The sequence below is a fragment of the Oncorhynchus tshawytscha genome, linkage group LG26, assembly GCF_018296145.1.
Source record: "Oncorhynchus tshawytscha isolate Ot180627B linkage group LG26, Otsh_v2.0, whole genome shotgun sequence".
Classification (NCBI taxonomy): domain Eukaryota; kingdom Metazoa; phylum Chordata; class Actinopteri; order Salmoniformes; family Salmonidae; genus Oncorhynchus; species Oncorhynchus tshawytscha.
Window position 1 is genome coordinate 21403222 of NC_056454.1, and position 22629 is coordinate 21425850.

At 43.0% G+C, this 22629-nt stretch overlaps 1 protein-coding gene across 2 annotated transcripts; it reads left to right on the forward strand.

Moving 5' to 3' along the window:
- The first annotated feature begins 1260 nt into the window (after window positions 1-1260).
- On the forward strand, window positions 1261-21032 carry LOC112225356 (four and a half LIM domains protein 2). Of its 2 annotated transcripts, none has more exons than XM_024389266.2 (6): window positions 1261-1412; window positions 13440-13624; window positions 13746-13920; window positions 14766-14935; window positions 15280-15466; window positions 20000-21032. In XM_024389266.2, exons 2-6 carry the CDS (start codon window positions 13469-13471, stop codon window positions 20149-20151), a joined length of 840 nt encoding a protein of 279 aa, XP_024245034.1. In that variant the 5' UTR covers window positions 1261-1412; window positions 13440-13468; the 3' UTR covers window positions 20152-21032. The 2 variants fall into 2 exon arrangements, with proteins under 2 accessions (XP_024245034.1, XP_024245035.1); XM_024389267.2 differs by lacking the exon at window positions 1261-1412 and adding an exon at window positions 12372-12629.
- The last annotated feature ends 1597 nt before the right edge of the window (window positions 21033-22629 follow it).

Consider the following 22629-nt stretch of genomic DNA (forward strand, 5'->3'; position numbering starts at 1 on the left):
GGACAGGAGAGTGTGAAGGTGCGAAACATAGCGCTACAATTTTCGTAGAAACCAAGCGGGTGGCTATCATTACCAGTCAGGGGGAGAGAGAAGGACTGGCAGAGAATGTGAGAGAGGTGGGATGGATAGGGAGACACGGCAAGAGCGGGACAGATTCTCTGAAAGCTATCTCAGAGGAGGAGGGTGCTCTATGACATTTAACCCATGGCATACTTTCCATCCTAACATCATCAAAGAGCCACAATGTCATGGAGTGCACAACAGTAAAGTGTGTGTGTGTGTGTGTGTGTGTGTGTGTGTGTGCGTGTGCGTGTGCATGTGCGTGTGTGTGTGCGCATCAGGACAAGGCCTTGGTAATATTACACAACAGTAAAGTGTGTGTGTGTCTGTGTGTGTGTGTGTGTGTGTGTGTGTGTGTGCGCATAAGGACAAGGCCTTGGTAATATTACACAACATTTTGTACTTGGGGATAGAAAAAAAGACCAAAACTGTTTAAATGACTCTACTGTTGCAATCTGGGCTCAAATCTAATGAAAAACCTCTCATGACAGGAATGTTCTCTGTGAAAACAAACACTAAAACAAAGTAAAAGTCGAGGGAGGTTTGTGAACTTGGATTCCGAAGCAATCCTGGGATATTTGTTATTTCTGGCTTTCCTCTTTGTGAAAAGGGGTATACAGAGTTAGTGGGGGGAAGAGAGGATGTTAGAATTAGGATGAGGCAGGGTTACTGCAGGGATAGAGGGAGAGAGAGGGGCGTACAGGGATAGAGGGAGAGAGGTGAATGTGATACATTTCAGCACCACAGGGGTGATAAACTATAGACCAGGGCTCTCCAACCCGGTTCCTGGAGAGCTACCATCCTGTAGGTTTTTTCTCCCAACCCTAATCTATCACACCTGATTCTAATAATTAGCTAGTTGATAAGCTGAATCAGGTTAGTTACAGCTGGGGTTGGAGAGAAACCCTACAGGAGGGTAGTTCTCTAGGAACAGGGTTGGAGAGCCCTGCAATAGACACTGAATATCCTGAGCAGTTGATCTCATCCGTGTGTGTGTGTGTGTGTGTGTGTGTGTGTGTGTGTGTGTGTGTGTGTGTGTGTGTGTGTGTGTGTGTGTGTGTGTGTGTGTGTGTGTGTGGTTAGTGAACATCAATGCATTGCCTTACAAGGCCACAGGGCTGTTGGTGTGGCTGAGTGACTGCATTAGTGAGAAAGTGAGTGTGTGTGTGTATTTATAGCCCATTGAAAAAGAAAAGAGACCCCTGTCCCCTCCTACCCCTCTCCTCACCCACTCCCCAATTAGTCGTCTATTGGTGGGGTAATCCAATCAGGAGTGACTACAGCTCGCACTCCGTCGCCCGTCTCAGTCTGAGCAGACTCCTCAAAGGCACACACCCTCCACAGACAGAAAGGTAAGACTCAGCACTGTCCACTCATCCATCCATCCCTTTTCACTCCTCTTCCACTTCTCTAGCACTCCCTCTCTGGCATCCTCTTCCACGTCCATTCTCTCTCTGCACCTGCGCTCTTACCTCTACTTAATAATGTTCTCTTTCTTTCCACTGTTCAACTAAGCCCGTCTCCGTCCATCCCATTACCTCTTCTTCTCTACCACTGGAAACTATCCCCCTCCACTCAGCCCAAACAATATCACTCACCCTCCTCCTAAAACTCCACATCTCTCTCTCTGTTTATGACTCTTCAGACTTTTATCACCTTGCACAGAATGACAGAATTTTGGCATTTAAGCGTGACATGTGACCTAATTTCTCCACTGACTAACTCAAAGGTGGCTTGATCGATAAAGGTAAATCCATTGTATGTCATCAGTAGTTGACTTAGCTGTCTTTATTTACTATTTTTAAGACCCAATTGTCACTTTGAGCTTCGGTAGGGAACATTAATTTTTTCATGATACAGATGACATGATCAAAGGAGATCCAATAATTGTTCTCGGGCCCTCAGAAAGCCTGACTCTATTGCCCTACATTCACTGTGCCTCAGAGAAAATGATTAGGGTTTTAGTGGACTTTGTTTTAAATGCTCAAGGTGATCCTTTCAGCAGGTTAACATTGTCACAGTGCAGATCCAAGATCTGTGTGTGTGTGTGTGTTGAACTTTAAACATAGACAGTTTGTATGCTGGGGGAAGGCTGTCTATGCTATGTTGTGATATCTAATCGATGATTTATATATACACTAGATGACTGACAGGGGCCCTGTGTTGAAGCCACCGTGCCCCCATCTTGGTACTACCTCACTGTTGTAAAAAAATATTTTGGAAGCTATAGAAATGCATTTATTTACATTTATTTTTCCACATTTATTCTATTACAGACAGCTTAATGCACACTTTAAATTATATGATCTATATAGATATATATATATATATATATATATTCCCTTAAAGTATAAGTACTAATGTTACTATCTCCACTACAACAGAAAAATACTTAGACATTTAATTTTGTCCTTACTGTAGAATTCCATTGATTCCTATGGATAACTGCTCCTTAAATATGACCAACCGGTGGCTTCAAAGCCTCTCATTGGCAAATACATATCATCTGCAAATCAGGGTTTATATACATCATTGTATCTAATGCTGGAGGACAAGTGGGGGTGTTTTCAGTGTGTCTGGATAAAGTGCTGATGGACAGGGCAGATAGGTTATATTCTCTATGCCTTTGTGCCAAGTATCTACACCCTATTGTTAGGGAAGAGGTGGGGAGTGGTGTGGGAAAGGGGGGGTACATTTAGGGAAACAAAGTTCCACCCCTTTAGGCTAGGAGGTATTAAGTGCAGACATGGTGTGATGGAGCCAATGAAATAGTCCCAAAGGTGCAAACCCTGCCACTCGACTTATCTAGAAGACTATATGTGTATGTGTGACGGACTGTGCATGTCTGTAGTAGTTTGACATTGAGCTATTTTGAACCTGTCTAAACCTCTCTGTCGTGGCTCTTGAAAGCATTCCAGTTTGCTGGGAGGGCACTGGCTATCATTAGAGATGCGTGTCACTGTGGGCCACTTCCGTCATTGTGGCTCAAGCCTAGTGCGATAGATCCCCTGTCAGCACTGACAGAGAGAGAATACCTGTCCACTGTTACTGACTCAACATTAAGGAAATCTTTGACTACGTACAGACTCAGTGAGCATAGCCTTGCTATTGAGAGAGGCCGCTGTAGGCAGACCTGGCTCTCAAGAGAAGACGGGCTACAGTATTTGCACACTGCCCACAAAATGAGGTGGAAACTGAGCTGCACTTCCTAACCTGCCAAATGCATGACCATATTAGAGACGCATATTTCCCTCAGATTACACAGACCCACAAAGAATTTGAAAACAAATCCAATTTTGATAAACTCCCATGTCTATTGGGTGAAATACCACAGTGCGCCATCACAGCAGGAAGATTTGTGACCTGTTGTCACAAGAAAAGGGTAACCAGTAAAGAACAAACACCATTGTAAATACAACCCATATTTATGCTTATTTCTTTTCCTTGTACTTTAACTATTTGTACATCATTACAACACTGTATATAGACATAATATGACAATTTAAATGTCTCTATTCCCTTGGGGGGGCGGGGTCAGATGTGGGTACTCCAGTGGTTCTTGTCAAATTGAGGAAGAGGGGAGGGGTGTAGGATCTTTTTCTTGCTAAGTAAAGAAATATAATTTATCTCAAGTCAATCTAACAACAGGTTAAAGGTCCAATGTAGCCATTTCTGGGTAACATTGAAGTACGGTTAGGTACACGTTGGAGCAACGACAGTCCTTTTTCCGCGAATGTGCACCGCTTCGATTATATGCAATGCAGGACACGCTAGATAAATTAGTAATATCATCAACCATGTGTAGTTATAACTAGAGATTATGATTGATTGTTTGATTGTTTTTTATAAGATAAGTTTAATGCTAGCTAGCAACTTACCTTGGCTTCTTACTGTATTCGCGTAACAGGTAGGCTCCTTGTGGAGTGCAATGAGAGGCAGGTGGTTAGAGCGTTGGACTAGTTAACCGGAAGGTTACAAGATTGAATCCCGGAGCTGACAAGGTAAAAATCTGTTGTTCTGCCCTGAACAAGGCAGTAAGGATAGGCGGGACACAAATGTCTCAACTGGCCAATTGCCAGGGGAAATGCAGAGCACCAGATTCAAATAAAATGCTATAAAATTCAAACTTTCATTAAATCCCACATGTAAAGATACTCAATTAAAGCTCAATTAAACACTCGTGAATCCAGCCAACATGTCAGATTTTAAAAATGCTTTTCGGCGAAAGCATAAGAAGCTATTATCTGATAGCCTGCACGGTCTACACTAGCAGTGAACAAAGGAGCTAGCATATTTACAACCCTGCAGGCGCTACACAAAACGCTGAAATAAAATATAAAACATGCATTACCTTTCAAATCAAATCAAAATCAAATCAAATTTATTTATATAGCCCTTCGTACATCAGCTGATATCTCAAAGTGCTGTACAGAAACCCAGCCTAAAACCCCAAACAGCAAGCAATGCAGGTGTAGAAGCACGGTGGCTAGGAAAAACTCCCTAGAAAGGCCAAAACCTAGGAAGAAACCTAGAGAGGAACCAGGCTATGTGGGGTGGCCAGTCCTCTTCTGGCTGTGCCGGGTGGAGATTATAACAGAACATGGCCAAGATGTTCAAATGTTCATAAATGACCATCATGGTCGAATAATAATAAGGCAGAACAGTTGAAACTGGAGCAGCAGCACAGTCAGGTGGAAGTTGAAACTGGAGCAGCAGCATGGCCAGGTGGACTGGGGACAGCAAGGAGTCATCATGTCAGGTAGTCCTGGGGCATGGTCCTAGGGCTCAGGTCCTCCGAGAGAGAGAAAGAAAGAGAGAAGGAGAGAATTAGAGAACGCACACTTAGATTCACACAGGACACCGAATAGGACAGGAGAAGTACTCCAGATATAACAAACTGACCCCAGCCCCCGACACATAAACTACTGCAGCATAAATACTGGAGGCTGAGACAGGAGGGGTCAGGAGACACTGTGGCCCCATCCGAGGACACCCCGGACAGGGCCAAACAGGAAGGATATAACCCCACCCACTTTGCCAAAGCACAGCCCCCACACCACTAGAGGGATATCTTCAACCACCAACTTACCATCCTGAGACAAGGCTGAGTATAGCCCACAAAGATCTCCGCCACGGCACAACCCAAGGGGGCGCCAACCCAGACAGGATGACCACAACAGTGAATCAACCCACTCAGGTGACGCACCCCCTCCAGGGACGGCATGAGAGAGCCCCAGTAAGCCAGTGACTCAGCCCCTGTAATAGGGTTAGAGGCAGAGAATCCCAGTGGAAAGAGGGGAACCGGCCAGGCAGAGACAGCAAGGGCGGTTCGTTGCTCCAGAGCCTTTCCGTTCACCTTCCCACTCCTGGGCCAGACTACACTCAATCATATGACCCACTGAAGAGATGAGTCTTCAGTAAAGACTTAAAGGTTGAGACCGAGTTTGCGTCTCTGACATGGGTAGGCAGACCGTTCCATAAAAATGGAGCTCTATAGGAGAAAGCCCTGCCTCCAGCTGTTTGCTTAGAAATTCTAGGGACAATTAGCAGGCCTGCGTCTTGTGACCGTAGCGTACGTGTAGGTATGTACGGCAGGACCAAATCAGAGAGATAGGTAGGAGCAAGCCCATGTAATGCTTTGTAGGTTAGCAGTAAAACCTTGAAATCAGCCCTTGCTTTGACAGGAAGCCAGTGTAGAGAGGCTAGCACTGGAGTAATATGATCAAATTTCTTTTGGTTCTAGTCAGGATTCTAGCAGCCATATTTAGCACTAACTGAAGTTTATTTAGTGCTTTATCCGGGTAGCCGGAAAATAGAGCATTGCAGTAGTCTAACCTAGAAGTGACAAAAGCATGGATTAATTTTTCTGCATCATTTTTGGACAGAAAGTTTCTGATTTTTGCAATGTTACGTAGATGGAAAAAAGCTGTCCTCGAAATGGTCTTGATATGTTCTTCAAAAGAGATCAGGGTCCAGAGTAACACCGAGGTCCTTCACAGTTTTATTTGAGACAAAATATATAGTGAAAACAATAGTGGTCCTAAAACGGAACCTTGAGGAACACCGAAATTTACAGTTGATTTGTCAGAGGACAAACCATTCACAAAGACAAAAATCTTTGACAGATAAGATCTAAACCAGGCCAGAACATTTCCGGAGACCAATTTGGGTTTCCAATCTCTCCAAAAGAATGTGGTGATCGATGGTATCAAAAGCAGCACTAAGGTCTAGGAGCACGAGGACAGATGCAGAGCCTCGGTCCGATGCCATTAAAATGTCATTTACCACCTTCACAAGTGCCGTCTCAGTGCTATGATGGGGTCTAAAACCAGACTGAAGCATTTCGTATACATTGTTTGTCTTCAGGAAGGCAGTGAGTTGCTGAGCAACAGCCTTCTCTAAAATTTTTGAGAGGAATGGAAGATTCGATATAGGCCGATAGTTTTTTATATTTTCTGGGTCAAGGTTTGGCTTTTTCAAGAGAGGCTTTATTACTGCCACTTTTAGTGAGTTTGGTACACATCCAGTGGATAGAGAGCCGTTTATTATGTTCAACATAGGAGGGCCAAGCACAGGAAGCAGCTCTTTCAGTAGTTTAGTTGGAATAGGGTCCAGTATGCAGCTTGAAGGTTTAGAGGCCATGATTATTTTCATCATTGTGTCAAGAGATATAGTACTAAAACACTTGAGCGTCTCTCTTGATCCTAGGTCCTGGCAGAGTTGTGCAGACTCAGGACAAAAATCAAATCAAATCAAATTTTATTTGTCACATACACATGGTTAGCAGATGTTAATGCGAGTGTAGCGAAATGCTTGTGCTTCTAGTTCCGACAATGCAGTAATAACGAACAAGTAATCTAACTAACAATTCCCAAAAAACTACTGTCTTATACACAGTGTAAGGGGATAAAGAATATGTACATAAGGATATATGAATGAGTGATGGTACAGAGCAGCATAGGCAAGATACAGTAGATGATATCAGTACAGTATATACATATGAGATGAGTATGTAAACCAAGTGGCATAGTTAAAGTGGCTAGTGATACATGTATTACATAAGGATGCAGTCGATGATATAGAGTACAGTATCTACGTATGCATATGAGATGAATAATGTAGGGTAAGTAACATTATATAAGGTAGCATTGTTTAAAGTGGCTAGTGATATATTTACATCATTTCCCATCAATTCCCATTATTAAAGTGGCTGGAGTAGAGTCAGTGTCATTGTCAGTGTGTTGGCAGTAGCCACTCAATGTTAGTGGTGGCTGTTTAACAGTCTGATGGCCTTGAGATAGAAGCTGTTTTTCAGTCTCTCAGTCCCAGCTTTGATGCACCTGTACTGACCTCGCCTTCTGGATGACAGCGGGGTGAACAGGCAGTGGCTCGGGTGGTTGATGTCCTTGATGATCTTTATGGCCTTCCTGTAGCATCGGGTGGTGTAGGTGTCCTGGAGGGCAGGTAGTTTGCCCCCGGTGATGCGTTGTGCAGACCTCACTACCCTCTGGAGAGCCTTACGGTTGAGGGCGGTGCAGTTGCCATACCAGGCGGTGATACAGCCCGCCAGGATGCTCTCGATTGTGCATCTGTAGAAGTTTGTGAGTGCTTTTGGTGACAAGCCGAATTTCTTCAGCCTCCTGAGGTTGAAGAGGCACTGCTGCGCCTTCCTCACGATGCTGTCTGTGTGAGTGGACCAATTCAGTTTGTCTGTGATGTGTATGCCGAGGAACTTAAAACTTGCTACCCTCTCCACTACTGTTCCATCGATGTGGATGGGGGTGTTCCCTATGCTGTTTCCTGAAGTCCACAATCATCTCCTTAGTTTTGTTGACGTTGAGTGTGAGGTTATTTTCCTGACACCACACTCCGAGGGCCCTCATCTCCTCCCTGTAGGCCGTCTCGTCGTTGTTGGTAATCAAGCCTACCACTGTTGTGTCGTCCGCAAACTTGATGATTGAGTTGGAGGCGTGCATGGCCACGCAGTCGTGGGTGAACAGGGAGTACAGGAGAGGGCTCAGAACGCACCCTTGTGGGGCCCCAGTGTTGAGGATCAGCGGGGAGGAGATGTTGTTGCCTACCCTCACCACCTGGGGGCGGCCCGTCAGGAAGTCCAGAACCCAGTTGCACAGGGCGGGGTCGAGACCCAGGGTCTCGAGCTTGATGACGAGCTTGGAAGGTACTATGGTGTTGACAACTGAGGTTTGGAGGAATACGCAGGTTTAAAGAGGAGTCCGTAATTTGCTTTCTAATAATCATAATCTTTTCCTCATAATCTTTGACGAGCTTCTTTTGTTGGCACTCCAATATGTCCCATAAACATCACAATTGGTCCTTTTGTTCGATTAATTCTGTCCATATATATCCAAAATGTCCATTTATAAAGCGCGTTTGATCCAGAAAAAAAACGTCTTTCAAAAACGCAACGTCACTACAAAATATTTCAAACTACTTTTGTAATACAACGTTAGGTATTTTTAAACGTTAATAATCGATCAAATTGTAGACGGGCAATCTGTATTCAATACAGGAAAGATAACAAACCAGCGCTGCTTTTCACGTCTTGCGCAACTCACAAAAGTGTCCCCAGTTCTGAGTTGGCCTACTTCTTCATTGCACAAAGGAATAACCTCAACCAAATTCCAAAGACTGGCGACATCCAGTGGAAGCGGTAGAAACTGAAAATAGGTTCCTATGAAATATCCCATGGCAAAGACAAGAGGGAACAGAGAGGGGGAAAAAAATCTGAACAGTTAGTCCTCGGGGTTTTGCCTGCTACATAAGTTCTGTTATATTCACAGACATGATTCAAACAGTTTTAGAAACTTCAGAGTGTTTTCTATCCAAATCTATGAATAATATGCATATCCTATATTCCTGGCATGAGTAGCAGGAAGTTGAAATTCGGCACGCTATTTATCCAAAAGTGTCCAAAAATACCGATTTCCAATTGTTATGAAAACTTGAAATCGGCCCTAATTAATTGGCCATTCCGATTAATACTGTGTATGTCTCTCTAGGACAAGGTGACCTCCCCTTATGGGCTCTATAAGCTGCATGCTCCTTCCTACCTACCAGTTTAGTTTGTGTTTGATGCCTTCTTCCTGCCATTGGGTGTGATATGAAGTAAGTGCCCTTTGTTATTATACTGTTTGGCGAATGTAAGTCCTAAATTATATATTTGTTACCTTTTTGTTATATCCCATGCTTGACTTGGACTGAAATAGGTTCCTGTACTCATTTTGCCGGTATAGTTTATATTTAGGTGCAGGAGCTCCACAATACCTTTTGAGCTAATATTCTATAAGAGGAACAGTGCTGGTACTTAGCTCCGGTGAGCTCCTGCACAAATCAAGCACTGGTTATATCCTTTGTATATACATGCCTTCGGTTTGCTAATGGTGCTAAATGCTATGGCTTCTTTGTTTATGATTGTCAGTCTCCTCAGTTTATAGTTCATGTTAAGCTCATATTCAATTGGTGCTACTTTATGATTCATGCACCTTTTGATGTTGTGTTCCTAATGTTTCCCTTTTGTATCTCCATTCCAGAACACCACATCCTTGTTATCCAATCGATCTCAAGACCTTACAAGCCACACCTCCTAACACATCCTTCCTAACCCTACCTACCAGCCTTATAAGACAACAGAATCTGGAAGCATCTCCCCCCCATCTTTGTCTTTGCAATGTGTGAAATAAATGTGATAATTGTACCATCTCCTCCTTGCATTCTGACTGATGCACCATGGGAGCAGAAACAGTCCTGAACCTAGCTTAGTCTGTCCTAATTCGTTTCTTCGGTCCCACCAAACATACACAGAATGTGGGTGCCATGTTCTCAGCTCTGTTATTAAAAGTACACTCAAGAAAAACCTTTATTGATCCTAGTGGTTAAGGAGTAACATTAAATGGGTTAAATGCCCCACCAACATTATAAAGAAAGCCCTTCAATTGCTGAAGTACATGGCAACACACATTTCAGCTAATCAAGGCCAGGTCTAAATTGTTTACAAGGTTACCATAAATTGTTTTATTTGTTATATTAAATCAATTATGGCCATCAGTTTTATCGGCATTAAGAAACAGCTAGGCATTGTCTACCAACATCTGAGAACTGCTAGCTAACTGGCAAGCACAACAATTGTGAACTTCGGTAGTACAGCCCCTGAGAAATCATCCGACTGTCAAATGTACAGTCCGAGGAGAGAAATTGAGACCATGGTCTGATTAACGGATAAATGACACAGACATGGTGGAGTAGCAGGAAGATCAGAATGTATTTAACCTAGAGGTTGAGTTCAAATCCTACACTGTAAACCCCAATGTGCTCTCATTACTCAACTTGAGGAAATCCATTGCACTTAATATCTGAGTACAGTTACTTTGTTGATTTTTGTAGTCATTGCTCAAACTGAGAGTCACTGTGACCATGTAGAGGGTCCAGATTTGAATTATATCAGTTTGATGTCTCCAATATAATTTCCCAGTGTGCCTTGCATTTGAGTGAATTGTAGAGTTACCACTCATGACTATTTGTTAGTGACAGAGACATGGTTGTCTGAATTCATTCATTTTCACCAAGTGAGTTCCTAGGGGAATATTATCATTATAATTACTCTATGACAATACATTAGATATCTCATAAGGACTTGGTTCACAAGCCACATTAGGCCTGCAAGTAGGGTTGCAATATTCCAGTAACTTCGGTCAAATAAAATCCAACTTGGGTTTTTGGAAAACCTGGAAAATGGCCAAACATTTTAACAATCCTACCTGCAGGTCCCATTATGCTGTCTTGCAAACAGATGTGTAATTCCTGATATAATCTAGCCAGAGTTAGGATATCCAACATTTGCACTGTTTATTCTCCCGAACCTGCGTTCAGAATTACTGCCAGGTTTAAGAACAGTGTGAGGAGACTAGCTAAGACATCTAAACTGGAACAACCATTTCAGTAATGGGTGCAAAAATATCTAACTAAATGATTGGATTTGTTTAGAAAAATGTGTTATTTATCTTTGTGTAAGAGTGCTTAATGTACATGCAAAAATGGATATTAAAAACAATTCCAAAAACTTAACCTGCAGTAGAGCATGCTGGGTAAAAATATAATTGATCATAACTTAAAGTGAGTTGATGTGACTTCTCATTTAGTTTGGAGTCAGTACCACATACAGTTAAGTAATAATGACTTTTCATTTACTCTGAGTTCAACTTACTAGAAGTATTTGAGTAAAAAATGTCTTGGCGTTTTACACGCTGAATCAAAATTACTGTATAAATGAACACGCACAGTGTAATCATTTATGTAAAAGTGTGTAATATTGTAAGCTGAAAACACCATGTTAAAAGCACTGTCTGTGTGTGTGTCCAATTTTAGATGAATGTTCCAATGAAACATGTCTAGAACATTAAATATTGGATATTCTGAGAACATGACAACCATGTTCTGGGTAAGTTCTGTTTTACATTTAGGGAATGTTATCCTAACTAACGCCAAAACTGGACACAAACATCTGAGGAATATTATGGGTCACATTACAAATAGTTCTCTCTCCCTAGAACTGTTAGCTGGGAAGCAATATTATCAAAAGACTTGATAGGTGCCCCTTGGTGCCTTTGAGTCTCCAGATGTATTAGTCGGCCTTTATTTCGCTTGCCGTTAGTGTTGCTGGGACGGATGACATCAAAGAGAACACATAAAATAGCTGAAAATTTGATTAGGGTAGAGTTAATTTTTAACATTTTGGGAACAAGATGCATCCTGATTTAAGCTAGGTAAGTTAGAGCGATGGAGAGACATTGTGAAGAGGGGTTAGAGAGGGAGAGTAAATATTACTGGTAGATAGGATAGTAAATATATTCATTCCTCTTTCAACTGAAAGACAGAGAACAGAGAATTCCTTTTTCGACAGTACACCAAGACCTTTCTCTAGCCCTTTTACTAAGCACTCTTGTCCCCCCTACTCTTGAGTAAGCGGTGGTATATCTGAGGTCCTTATGCACAAAGACCATACATAATGCAATGATATCAGGAACATACCACGATACTACAGGGGGTTTAGTCCAGAGAAAGGGGGACCGAATGAGGAAATGTAAAAACAACCCATTGGGTTTGAAAAGCAATGGAAAGCAAATGGAGAGAAAGACAGAGTGGGGGGTGGGGCAGGGAGCGAGGGGGAGAGAGAGAGATGAGGGCAGCTGGATGAAGGAGTTTTGTTGTTGAAAAAGCTAAAGAGAATAAGATGGGAAGAGAGAAGGAATTTAAGAGAGTGAGGGGGGACATTCTCTAGTTTTCCAGCTTTTCTTTTGCCTCCTTATATGGTCAAATGATGACTGTGGAATCAGTGGGCAGAGGGGAGTGGGTCGGAACTCAGAGAGTAAGAGAGAGGGAAAGAATGAGAGGAGAAAGAGGTGAGAAGTGTAGAGGAGAGGGGTGTGCAGTGTCGTGTGTTTGGGACACTGGGGACTTCCACGAGAGGCAGCCGGACACAAACCACTGGTCAGCAAAGCGAGAGGCATAACCAGGAATCTTATCAGGGGCTAAACTGCTAACAGCTGCAGAGCGTGAGTAGCCATTATTCTGGTGTGCCGTCATACACACACACACACACACTGCGGGATGCTGAGCTGTGTAGAGGTCTGGTGCGTGATACTGACAGCTGGAGGTGTGGTTATGGATTGCTAACTGCAGGGTGATATAGTGAGTGTTGGTATGCGCAGGAGCGAAAGTCCCCTGTCCCTCTCTAAGCATGCCTGATAGAGCTATTAATATCCCTCTCATCTGTAACCAGGTGGCTGTCACGCCAACAGACAAGACTGGATGCTGATAGACACACAGAGACTAAACCCTAGAGAGAGTCATACTGTACACAAAAGTATAACTTGATACTACAACTGTCGGCAATATAACACTGTCTCAAAAGATGACAGTCAGGTGGCTATTGAGATGTCCTTAATGTCTTATCAGAGATCTCCATTGTACTTGTTGTTGTGCTTGTGTTCCCTCCACTCTGCTTAAATGTGAAATGCACTTGTGGATATTCCATTCATTGCAGTAACAGGCAAGTCAATTTAGATCCAGTTCTCATTACCTATAACAGACTGATTATGATGTATGCTCTCTGCTACTACTCAGTGTCAGGGAGCGGATATCTCTGTATAAACACTGGCACACAGACAAGGCAAACAGACAGACTTGGTTCCTCCAAGGTGGATTCTGTTTACCTAGCTGAACTCTTAGAAACCTAGGCTACTTACAAATGTACGGTATGTATGCAGGTCATGCATCCGGGTTCTTGACCATAACTTGAAGAAACCCTTTTTATACAGTAAGACAATTGTCATTCCCAAACTCTCCCCCTCCCCTCTCCTCAGGTTAGCGGGGTGGGATTCCCGGTGCCAAGATGACGGAGCGCTATGATTGCCACTACTGTAAGGAATCCCTGTTTGGTAAGAAGTACGTCCTGAGAGAGGAGAACCCATACTGTGTCAAATGCTATGAGAGCCTGTACTCCAATACCTGTGAGGACTGCAAGAAACCCATCGGCTGCAATACCAGGGTATAATACACACACGCACAAACCACTAACACTGTCTCATTTTTTAGCCCCCATCCAAGAACATTGTCAAAGCGTGCCGTCTGATGTTCAGATTTGGATTGTCCCTCTGTTGTCTCCGTAGGACCTGTCCTATAAGGACCGCCACTGGCACGAGGAGTGTTTCCAGTGCTTCCAGTGTAAACGCTCTCTGGTGGACAAGCCCTTCTCCACCAAGGATGACCAGCTACTCTGCACTGAGTGCTACTCCAATGAGTACTCCTCCAAGTGCCACGAGTGCAAGAAGACCATCATGCCTGGTGAGAACCTTCACCTAGATCCATCATTTCTATACTAGACCCACACAAAATCGGATGCATACATGTGGGCAGGCACACACAAACAGGCGTGTACACAGTCTACTCTTGCACTATCACAGATGACACAAACCTTCAATGGTTGCAGACACCATTTGGATCTGTCAAAATACCAACACTCACAGCCCCTTATGACATAATAATCCATTTAACGTTATAATGCTCCATAAATGGATATTCAAAATGAAATCATCTTTATCAGAGCAGCCATGAAATGTGTTGATTTGTTTGAACCAGGGTCCATATTAGTAATATAATTTTTATCGTTATTACACGCACACACATTAATCACTGTCGTAGTATGCGACTAGCCAGGACTAAACTCAAACGTTTTTGGATGATTCTAACTAATCTACATGTACTTGAATGTCCTCATTCACATAAGCCCTTGCCTAGTTAAATAAAGATGAAATTAAATAAAATAACAAAAAAAATGCTTTCCCCCGACAGTCAGTGTAACTATATTCTGAGGTCTGGAGTGCAGCCAGAACACTGAACGTAGATCGAAATGACTTCCAGACCTCCTCTCTGTCCCCACTCTGTTTCAACACAAAGACCACCACGCAGTATTTAGAGAGTGAGGGAATGTGTGTGTAACCCAAGGACTGAGTAGAGTGTGTGACCGTTTTCTCACTCTCCATCCTTTCTCCTTTCCTAATTTCCCCTTATTAATCTACCTCTGTCTCTCCATCCCTCTCTTATTCACTCACCCTCCCTCTGCTCCCTCCCTCTTTCCTTCCCTCACTCTGTCCATCCCTCCCCTCTCTTGCTTCATCTCCTTCATGCAGGCTCCAGGAAGATGGAGCATAAGGGTAACAGCTGGCATGAGACTTGCTTCACCTGCCAGCGTTGCCAGCAGCCCATCGGCACCAAGAGCTTCATCCCCAAGGAGAACCAAAACTTCTGTGTGCCCTGCTACGAGAAACAGTTTGCCATGCAGTGTGTGCATTGCAAGAAAGTAGGTCAAAGGTCATGACAGTGTAAATACTGTAGTGTTTTTTCTAAAGTTTTTCTGACCTCTAAATTGATGTATACAACATAGAAAATGTTGGATATCAGCTGAAAGTCCTGCTGTGTCTGGCAGACAAGACTATAGGAACATCGAGTAGCACTTGATATGTATATAAATGCTATCAGTATCTATACAAGTGGCAATTTACTAAATGGATTGCTGTAACCACGAAGATCTGGTATCTGGATGGCAGTACTTGGTGTGTTTGTGCGTACTTGTGTGCACACGTATGTGTGTGCATGGTCAAATGTGTGCCTGTATGCCTAACCCTTTCTCTCCCCATTAAATAGCCAATCACTACTGGTGGGGTGACCTATCGCGACCAGCCCTGGCATAAGGACTGCTTCCTGTGCACCGGCTGCAAGCAGCAGCTGTCAGGCCAGCGGTTCACCTCCCGTGATGACTTTGCATACTGCCTCAACTGTTTCTGCAACCTGTACGCTAAGAAGTGTGCCTCCTGCACCACCCCAATCAGCGGTAAATTATCTATCTATGTGGGTGTGTTACAGATACACGTTTTCTGCTCAGGTCATGCACAGATTATCAGAGGCCAGAAAATGGCGCCGATAGTGAGGGCCGCTGAGCAACTAGCCCCTAGTCAACTTTGCAGTATTTAGTTTTTTATTTCTTACATTATTAGGCCAGAACATTTTTTGTGTTATTACTTACAGCCGGGAAGAACTTTTGGATATCAGAGTGACGGTAACTCACAAGCATTACCAGCATTACAATCAGGAATACGACTTTCCAGAATCGTAACCTTGGTTCGTACCACCCAGGCAAATTGAACTGATTCCAGTGGCTGACCCAAAACATCGCCAGTGAAGAAGAGGTACTCGGAGTGGACCTCCAGTCCGACTCAGGAGGAGCACACACCACCTACCGCTTCCGGATATATTACTCGCTAATGTTCAGTCTCTGGATAATAAAGTTGATGAGCTGAGAGCGAGGATTTCCTTCCAGAGAGACGTCAGGGATTGTAACATACTCTGTTTCACAGAAACATGTCTCTCTCTGGATATACTGCCTGAGTCCGTACAGCCAGTTGGGTTCTCAGATCATCGCACAGACAGGAATAAATCTCTCAGGGAAGAAGAAGGGCGGGGTTGTATGTTTCATGATTAACTACTCATGATGTGATTGGGATAACATACAGGAACTCAAGTCCTTTTGATCACCCAAACTAAAATACCTCACAATCAAATGCCGACCGTATTACCTGCCAAAATAATTATCTTTGGTTATAGTCACAGCTGTGTATATTCCACCTCAAGCCAACAGCTCTCAAAGAACTTCACTGGATTTTATGCAAACTGGAAACCACATATCCCGAGGCTGCATTTATTGTAGCTGTGGATTTTAACAAAGCAAATTTGAGGAAAACGCTACCGAAGTTTGACCAACACAATGCCTGAGGTACTCGACCCCTGCTAAAACACGACCACTGCTACTCCAACTTCCGGATGCCTACAAGGCCCTCCCCCGCCCTCCCTTTGACAAATCTGATCACGACTCCACTTTGCTCCTCCCTTCCTATAGGCAGAAACTCAAACAAGAAGTACCCGTGCTAAGGACTATTCAACGCTGGTCTGACCAATCGGAATCCACACTTCAAGATTGTTTTGTTCACGTAAACTGGGATATGTTGCATGTAGCCTCAGAGAATAACATTGACAAATATACTGATACGGTGACTAAGTTTATCAGGAAGTGTATAGGAGATGTACCCACTGTGACTATTAAAACCTACCCTAACCAGAAACAATGGATAGATGGCAGCATTTGTGCAAAACTGAAAGTGGAAACCATCGCATTTAACCATGGCAAGGTGACTGGGATTTATGGCAGAATACAAATGGTGTAGTTATTCCCTCCACAAGCAATCAAAACAGGCAAAACGTCAGTATAGAGACAAAGTGGAGTCGCAATTCCACGGCTCAGAAACAAGACGTATGTGGCAGGGTCTACAGATAATCACGGACTACAAAAGGAAAACCAGCCACGTTGCAGACACCGACGTCTTGCTTCCGGACAAGCTAAACACCTGCTTCGCCCGCTTTGAGGATAACACAGTGCCAACAATGCGGCCCGCTACCAAGGACTGCGGGCTCTCCTTCTCCGTAGCCAACGTGAGTAAGACATTTAAGCGTGTTAACCCTTGCAAGGCTGCCAGCCCAGACGGCATCCCTAGCTGCATCCTCAGAGCATGCGCAGACCAGCTGGTTGGTGTGTTTACAGACATATTCAATCTCTACCTATCCCAGTCTGCTGACCCCACATGCTTCCGGATGGCCACCATTGTTCCTGCACCCAAGAAAGCAAAAGTAACTGAACTAAATGACTATCGTCCCAGAGCACTCAGTTCTGCTATCATGAAGCGCTTTGAGAGACTGGTCAAGGATTATATCAACTCTACCTTACCTGACACCCTAGACCAGGGCTGCCCAACCCCCTTCCTGGAGATCTACTGTCCTGTAGGTTTTCAGTCCAACCCTAATTTAGCCTATCTGATTCAGCCAGTTAAGGTCTTGTTGAGCAGCTAATTAGTAGAATCAGGTGTGTTAAATTAGGGTTGGACTGAAAACCCACAGGACGGTAGATCAGGAAGAGGGTTGGGCAGCTCTAATATAGACCCACTTCAATTTGCTTACCGCCTTAATAGTAGAGGTTGACCGATAATGATTTTTCAACACCGATAACGATTATTGGAGGACCAAAAAAAGCCGATACCGATTAACCGGACAATTTTATTTATTTGTAATAATGACAATTACAACAATACTGAATGAACACTTTTATTTTAACTTAATGTAATACATCAATAAAATCAATTTGGACTCAAATAAATAATGAAACATGTTCAATTTGGTTTAAATAATGCAAAAACAAAGTGTTGGAGAAGAAAGAAAAAGTGCAATATGTGCCATGTAAAAAAGCTAACGTTTAAGTTCCTTGCTCAGAACATGAGAACATGTGAAAGCTGGTGGTTCCTTTTAACATGAGTCGTCAATATTCCCAGGTAAGAAGTTTTAGGTTGTAGTTATTATAGGAATTATAGGACTATTCATCTCTATACTATTTGTATTTCATATACCTTTGACTATTGGATGTTCTTATAGGCATTTTAGTATTGCCAGTGTAACAGTATAGCTTCTGTCCCTCTCCTCCCCCCTACCTGGGCTCGAACCAGGAACACATCTAAAACAGCCACCCTCGAAGCATCATTATCCATACAGAGCAAGATCGAATCCCCGAGCTGACAAGGTAAAAATCTGTAGTTCTGCCCCTGAACAGGCAGTTAACCCACTGTTCCTAGGCCGTCATTGAAAATAAGAATGTGTTCTTAACTGACTTGCCTAGTAAAATAAAGGTACAAAAATTCAAATAAAAAAACGTCCACAATCGGTGTCCAAAAATGCAGATTACCGATTGTTATGAAAACTTGAAATCGGCCCTAATTAATCAGCCATTCCGATTAATCGGTCGACCTCTACTTAATAGATCCACAGACAATGCAATTGACATTGCATATAAATATAAAATAAACACAATGAAATAATTTTTTATTAATGTTTAATGTCTATTGAACAATTTGTTCAGATGGTTCTAATCTTTGTTTCTTTAGCTATTGATAACTAGAAGGATAAATGGTTTTATAAAAGCCCTATCCCATCTGAACAAGAGGAATACCTATGTAAGAATGCTGTTCATTGACTATAGCTCAGCAGTAAACACAATAGTACCATCCAAGCTCACCACTAAACTTGAGGCCCTGGGTCTCAACCCCGTTCTGTGCAACTGGGTCCTGGACTTCCTGACGGGCCGTCCCCAGGTGGTGAAGTTCGGAAACAACACCCCTACTTCGCTGATCCTCAACACTGGGCCCCCAAAAGGGTGCGTGCTCAACCCCACAGGGGTGCGTACTCCCTGTTCACCCATAACTACGCATGCCTCCAACTCAATCATCAAGTTTGCGGATTACACAACAGACAGCAGGTAGCCTAGTAGTTAGAGCATTGGGCCGGTAACTGAAAGGTTACAGGATTGAATCCCCGAGCTGACAAGGTAAAAATCTGTCATTCTGCCCCTGAGCAAGGCAGTTAACCCACTGATCCCTGGGTGCCGAATATGTGGATGTCAATTTAAGGCAGCCCCCCACACCTCTCTGATTCAGAGGGGTTGGGTTAAATGCGGAAGACACATTTCAGTTGAATGCATTCAGTTGTACAACTGACTATGTATCCACCTTTCCCTAGTAGGCTTGATTACCAACAATGATGAGACAGCCTACAGGGAGGAGGTGAGGGCTCTTGGGAGTGTGATGCCAGGCAAATAACCTCTCACAAAACAAAGTAGATGATTGTGGTCTTCAGGAAACAGCAGAGGGAGCACCCCACTATCCACATCGACGGGCCCGCAGTGGAGAAGGTGGAAATCTTGAAGTTCCTTGGCGTACACATCACTGACAAACTGAGATGGTCCACCCACACAGGCAGTGTGGTGAAAAAGGTGCAACAGAGGCTGCAGAAACCACAAACTTTTACAGATGCACAATTGAGAGCATCCTGTCGGGCATGTTTACAACATGTGGAATAGTGCTTAGTGTATCTGGAACTACACTAACATGATAACACAATCCAACCATCTGTGCAGACCTGCGATGAGATTGTGTGTACCAGAACGCACCCTGTGTGTATCTAACAGAGTGTCAGTCAGTCAATTAGATGCTCACTTCCATCAGTTCTAACTTCTAATGATTCAGTCACTTATTCACTCACTCACATCACGCCACACACTGTGCCTTGTTTGAATCCTTACGGTCTCCTTTCCTCCCTCCCCAATCACAGATCTATGTAATTTGATAAGAGAAAGTAAGGTATATCTGTCCTACTGTTTCCTCCACTCTGATCTCTGACAACTTCAATGAAGGATGCATTTATGATTTAGGATGTCGAGACCTCTCTCACCTTTGGATAACAGTATGTTTTGATCTCTCCCTGTCTCTCTCAGGTCTGGGTGGCAGTAAGTACATCTCCTTTGAAGAGCGTCAGTGGCACCATGACTGCTTCAACTGTAGGAAGTGCTCCGTCTCCCTGGTGGGCCGGGGTTTCCTCACCGAGCGCGACGACATCCTGTGCCCCGAGTGTGGAAAAGACATCTGATTGGCAAGCAGCGAGTGGCCGACGAATCTGATTGGATAGCAATGAAACAACCAGGAGGAATGTTTTAAAATAATACATTTGAAAGAATCAGCCAGGAACTGTAGCAATGAGTCCCAACAACAACCCGTCAGAGCACAACTGGAAATATATATATAGCACAATATACTATCAGGCTACTAACCCAATATGCTATTTGAGTTCTAAAATAGACATTTGACAAACATAGGTTTTTGTGTCATTGGTCTTAGATTTGTTGGTGTGCAACAGCAAATATTGCTTTCTGTGAACCCTGGCTTGATATCCAATATCAGTTTGAGGTATTGCGCAAGAATATCTGCTGTCCTAATCTATTATATGCTGTTAAGATTCACATATTCAGAGTTTATGTATTTAGAAAGGAAAGTCCACCCAAATTACACAATTACTGCAGTCTATGGAAACATATGTAATTCTGTAATTTGGGTGGACTATCACTTTATGTTTTGAAAGGCTATTTTGTGGTGTGTATGAAGGAGAACAAGTTTCTAAGTAAATGAGCTCCAAAGTAAATGTAAACTAACACAATGGAACAGGTTTACCGGGCTTTTACACTGGTGCAAAGTTTGTAATGTTATTCAGATGGGAATAAAACATAAGCTACAACTAAAGAAAAATACTAAATGTTAATAACAGAAGTGTAAATATTGACAGTTTGATAAGCTCAATTTATCATGCCCAATAAATAGCAAGTATACATTTAAGGCTGGTGGAAATGCCTGGTAACACTGACTCTAAGTGCTTATAAACGTGAGAGCCGACACAGCACTGTCTATATAAGTCATTTTCCAAGGGCACCGATGAAAAGTCTGTATTTGAAATCCAAATAAAGAACTACAAAAAGACCCATTGCTGTTCACCTTGTATTACTGTAAGGAAAGGACAAGAAGTTAACAACAATGTCATCATTTTCTAAAGGAGGTGGTAGAAGTTGCCCCAAACTACTGGTCCAGGGTTAGATATCAGTGGCGGTCAGTGCCATTTATTTAACAAGGCAAGTCAATAAAGAACAGATTCTTATTTTACAATGACAGCCTACCCCAACCAAACCCTCATGGCCGGTTGTGATACAGCTGGGGATCAAACCAGGGTTTGTAGTGACACCTCTGCACTGAGATACAGTGCCTTAGACCGCTGAGCCACTCAGGAGCAGTGATGCTTAAGATGAGGGAGGAGGATACATTTGTTTCATGAGCATGGCCTTATTTCTATTAAAACATATTGGATGATTGCCGTACATATTTCATTCACCCAGTTCAATGTAACAGTGAGGCTACCACGATACTCAAATTTTCCCTATACCCATCATGAGGTTGCTACAACCTAGCCTATGAATTAAAGTTTAGCAAAATAGGTGCACACGGGTCAAGAGAACAATTTGAGGTGACAGACAGTGACACATGGATACTTTCAATACACACTCTTGCCTGCATCTAGCTGATATAGGGTGTATTCATTAGTCCAACAGTAGCAAACGAGAGTTTCTATTGGACAAATTCAGGTTATCCCCGTTAGGTTCTGTTTAAGAAAGATTTTTCAACAGAATCGTCGGAATGAGTACACCCCTGAACATGCGTTAACACAGTTCACTTTCATAACAGCCGTGTTGTATTCCTTCTCTCATCTATGTGCTCTCCTCCTGGCATATTTTCCCTTCGTCGCTTATGGATGTCAATACACAACACATCAGCTGTATGTGGCCAGGCAAAAAAAACTTTACAAGTCAAACCATATCAAGCAGTCATGGTGCCATATCACCATATCACCTCTACACACAGCCTACATTTTTGTCACCATATTAGCTAAAGTAGTGTCATAGTCAACATAGCTAATACAACTAATGTCTTAGTTAACCTGCTACAATTGTGCCATAACATTACAGTGTACAGTCAGTAATCAGTTTAGCAGTTACACCGGCGGGCCCAGTGGAAATATATTTGAAAAACCAAAAGCTTACCTTGACTTGGAAGAGTTCCAGTGTTGTGTTGGATAGTCATAGCCAGCAAGCTAACACCCTCTGTTTGAGCAGGGTGTTTGAGTAGGCTAAACTAGCTAGCTGATTTTGCTAGATAAGTAAGTGACACTGAACTTTTTCTTTAAAAGGATGAAATCTCTCTCTATCTCTCTCTTGCTTCTCCTTCATTTTGGAAGAAATTAATTTGTTAAAAACTGTTCATTTATTGTCTTTCTCTCTCTTCGAGTCAACTACTCGCCACATTTTATTCACTGCAGTGCTAGCTAGCTGTAGTTTATTCTTTCTGGACTAGATTAATTCTCTGATCCTTTGATTGGGTGGACAATATGTCAGTTCATGCTGCAAGAGCTCTGTCATAATTACGTGTCATAATTACTGTATAAATCTATGAAAGGGGGTGAGAACCATGAGCCTCCAAGGTTTTGTATTGAAGTCAATGTACCCAGAGGAGGATGGAGCACAGAGTG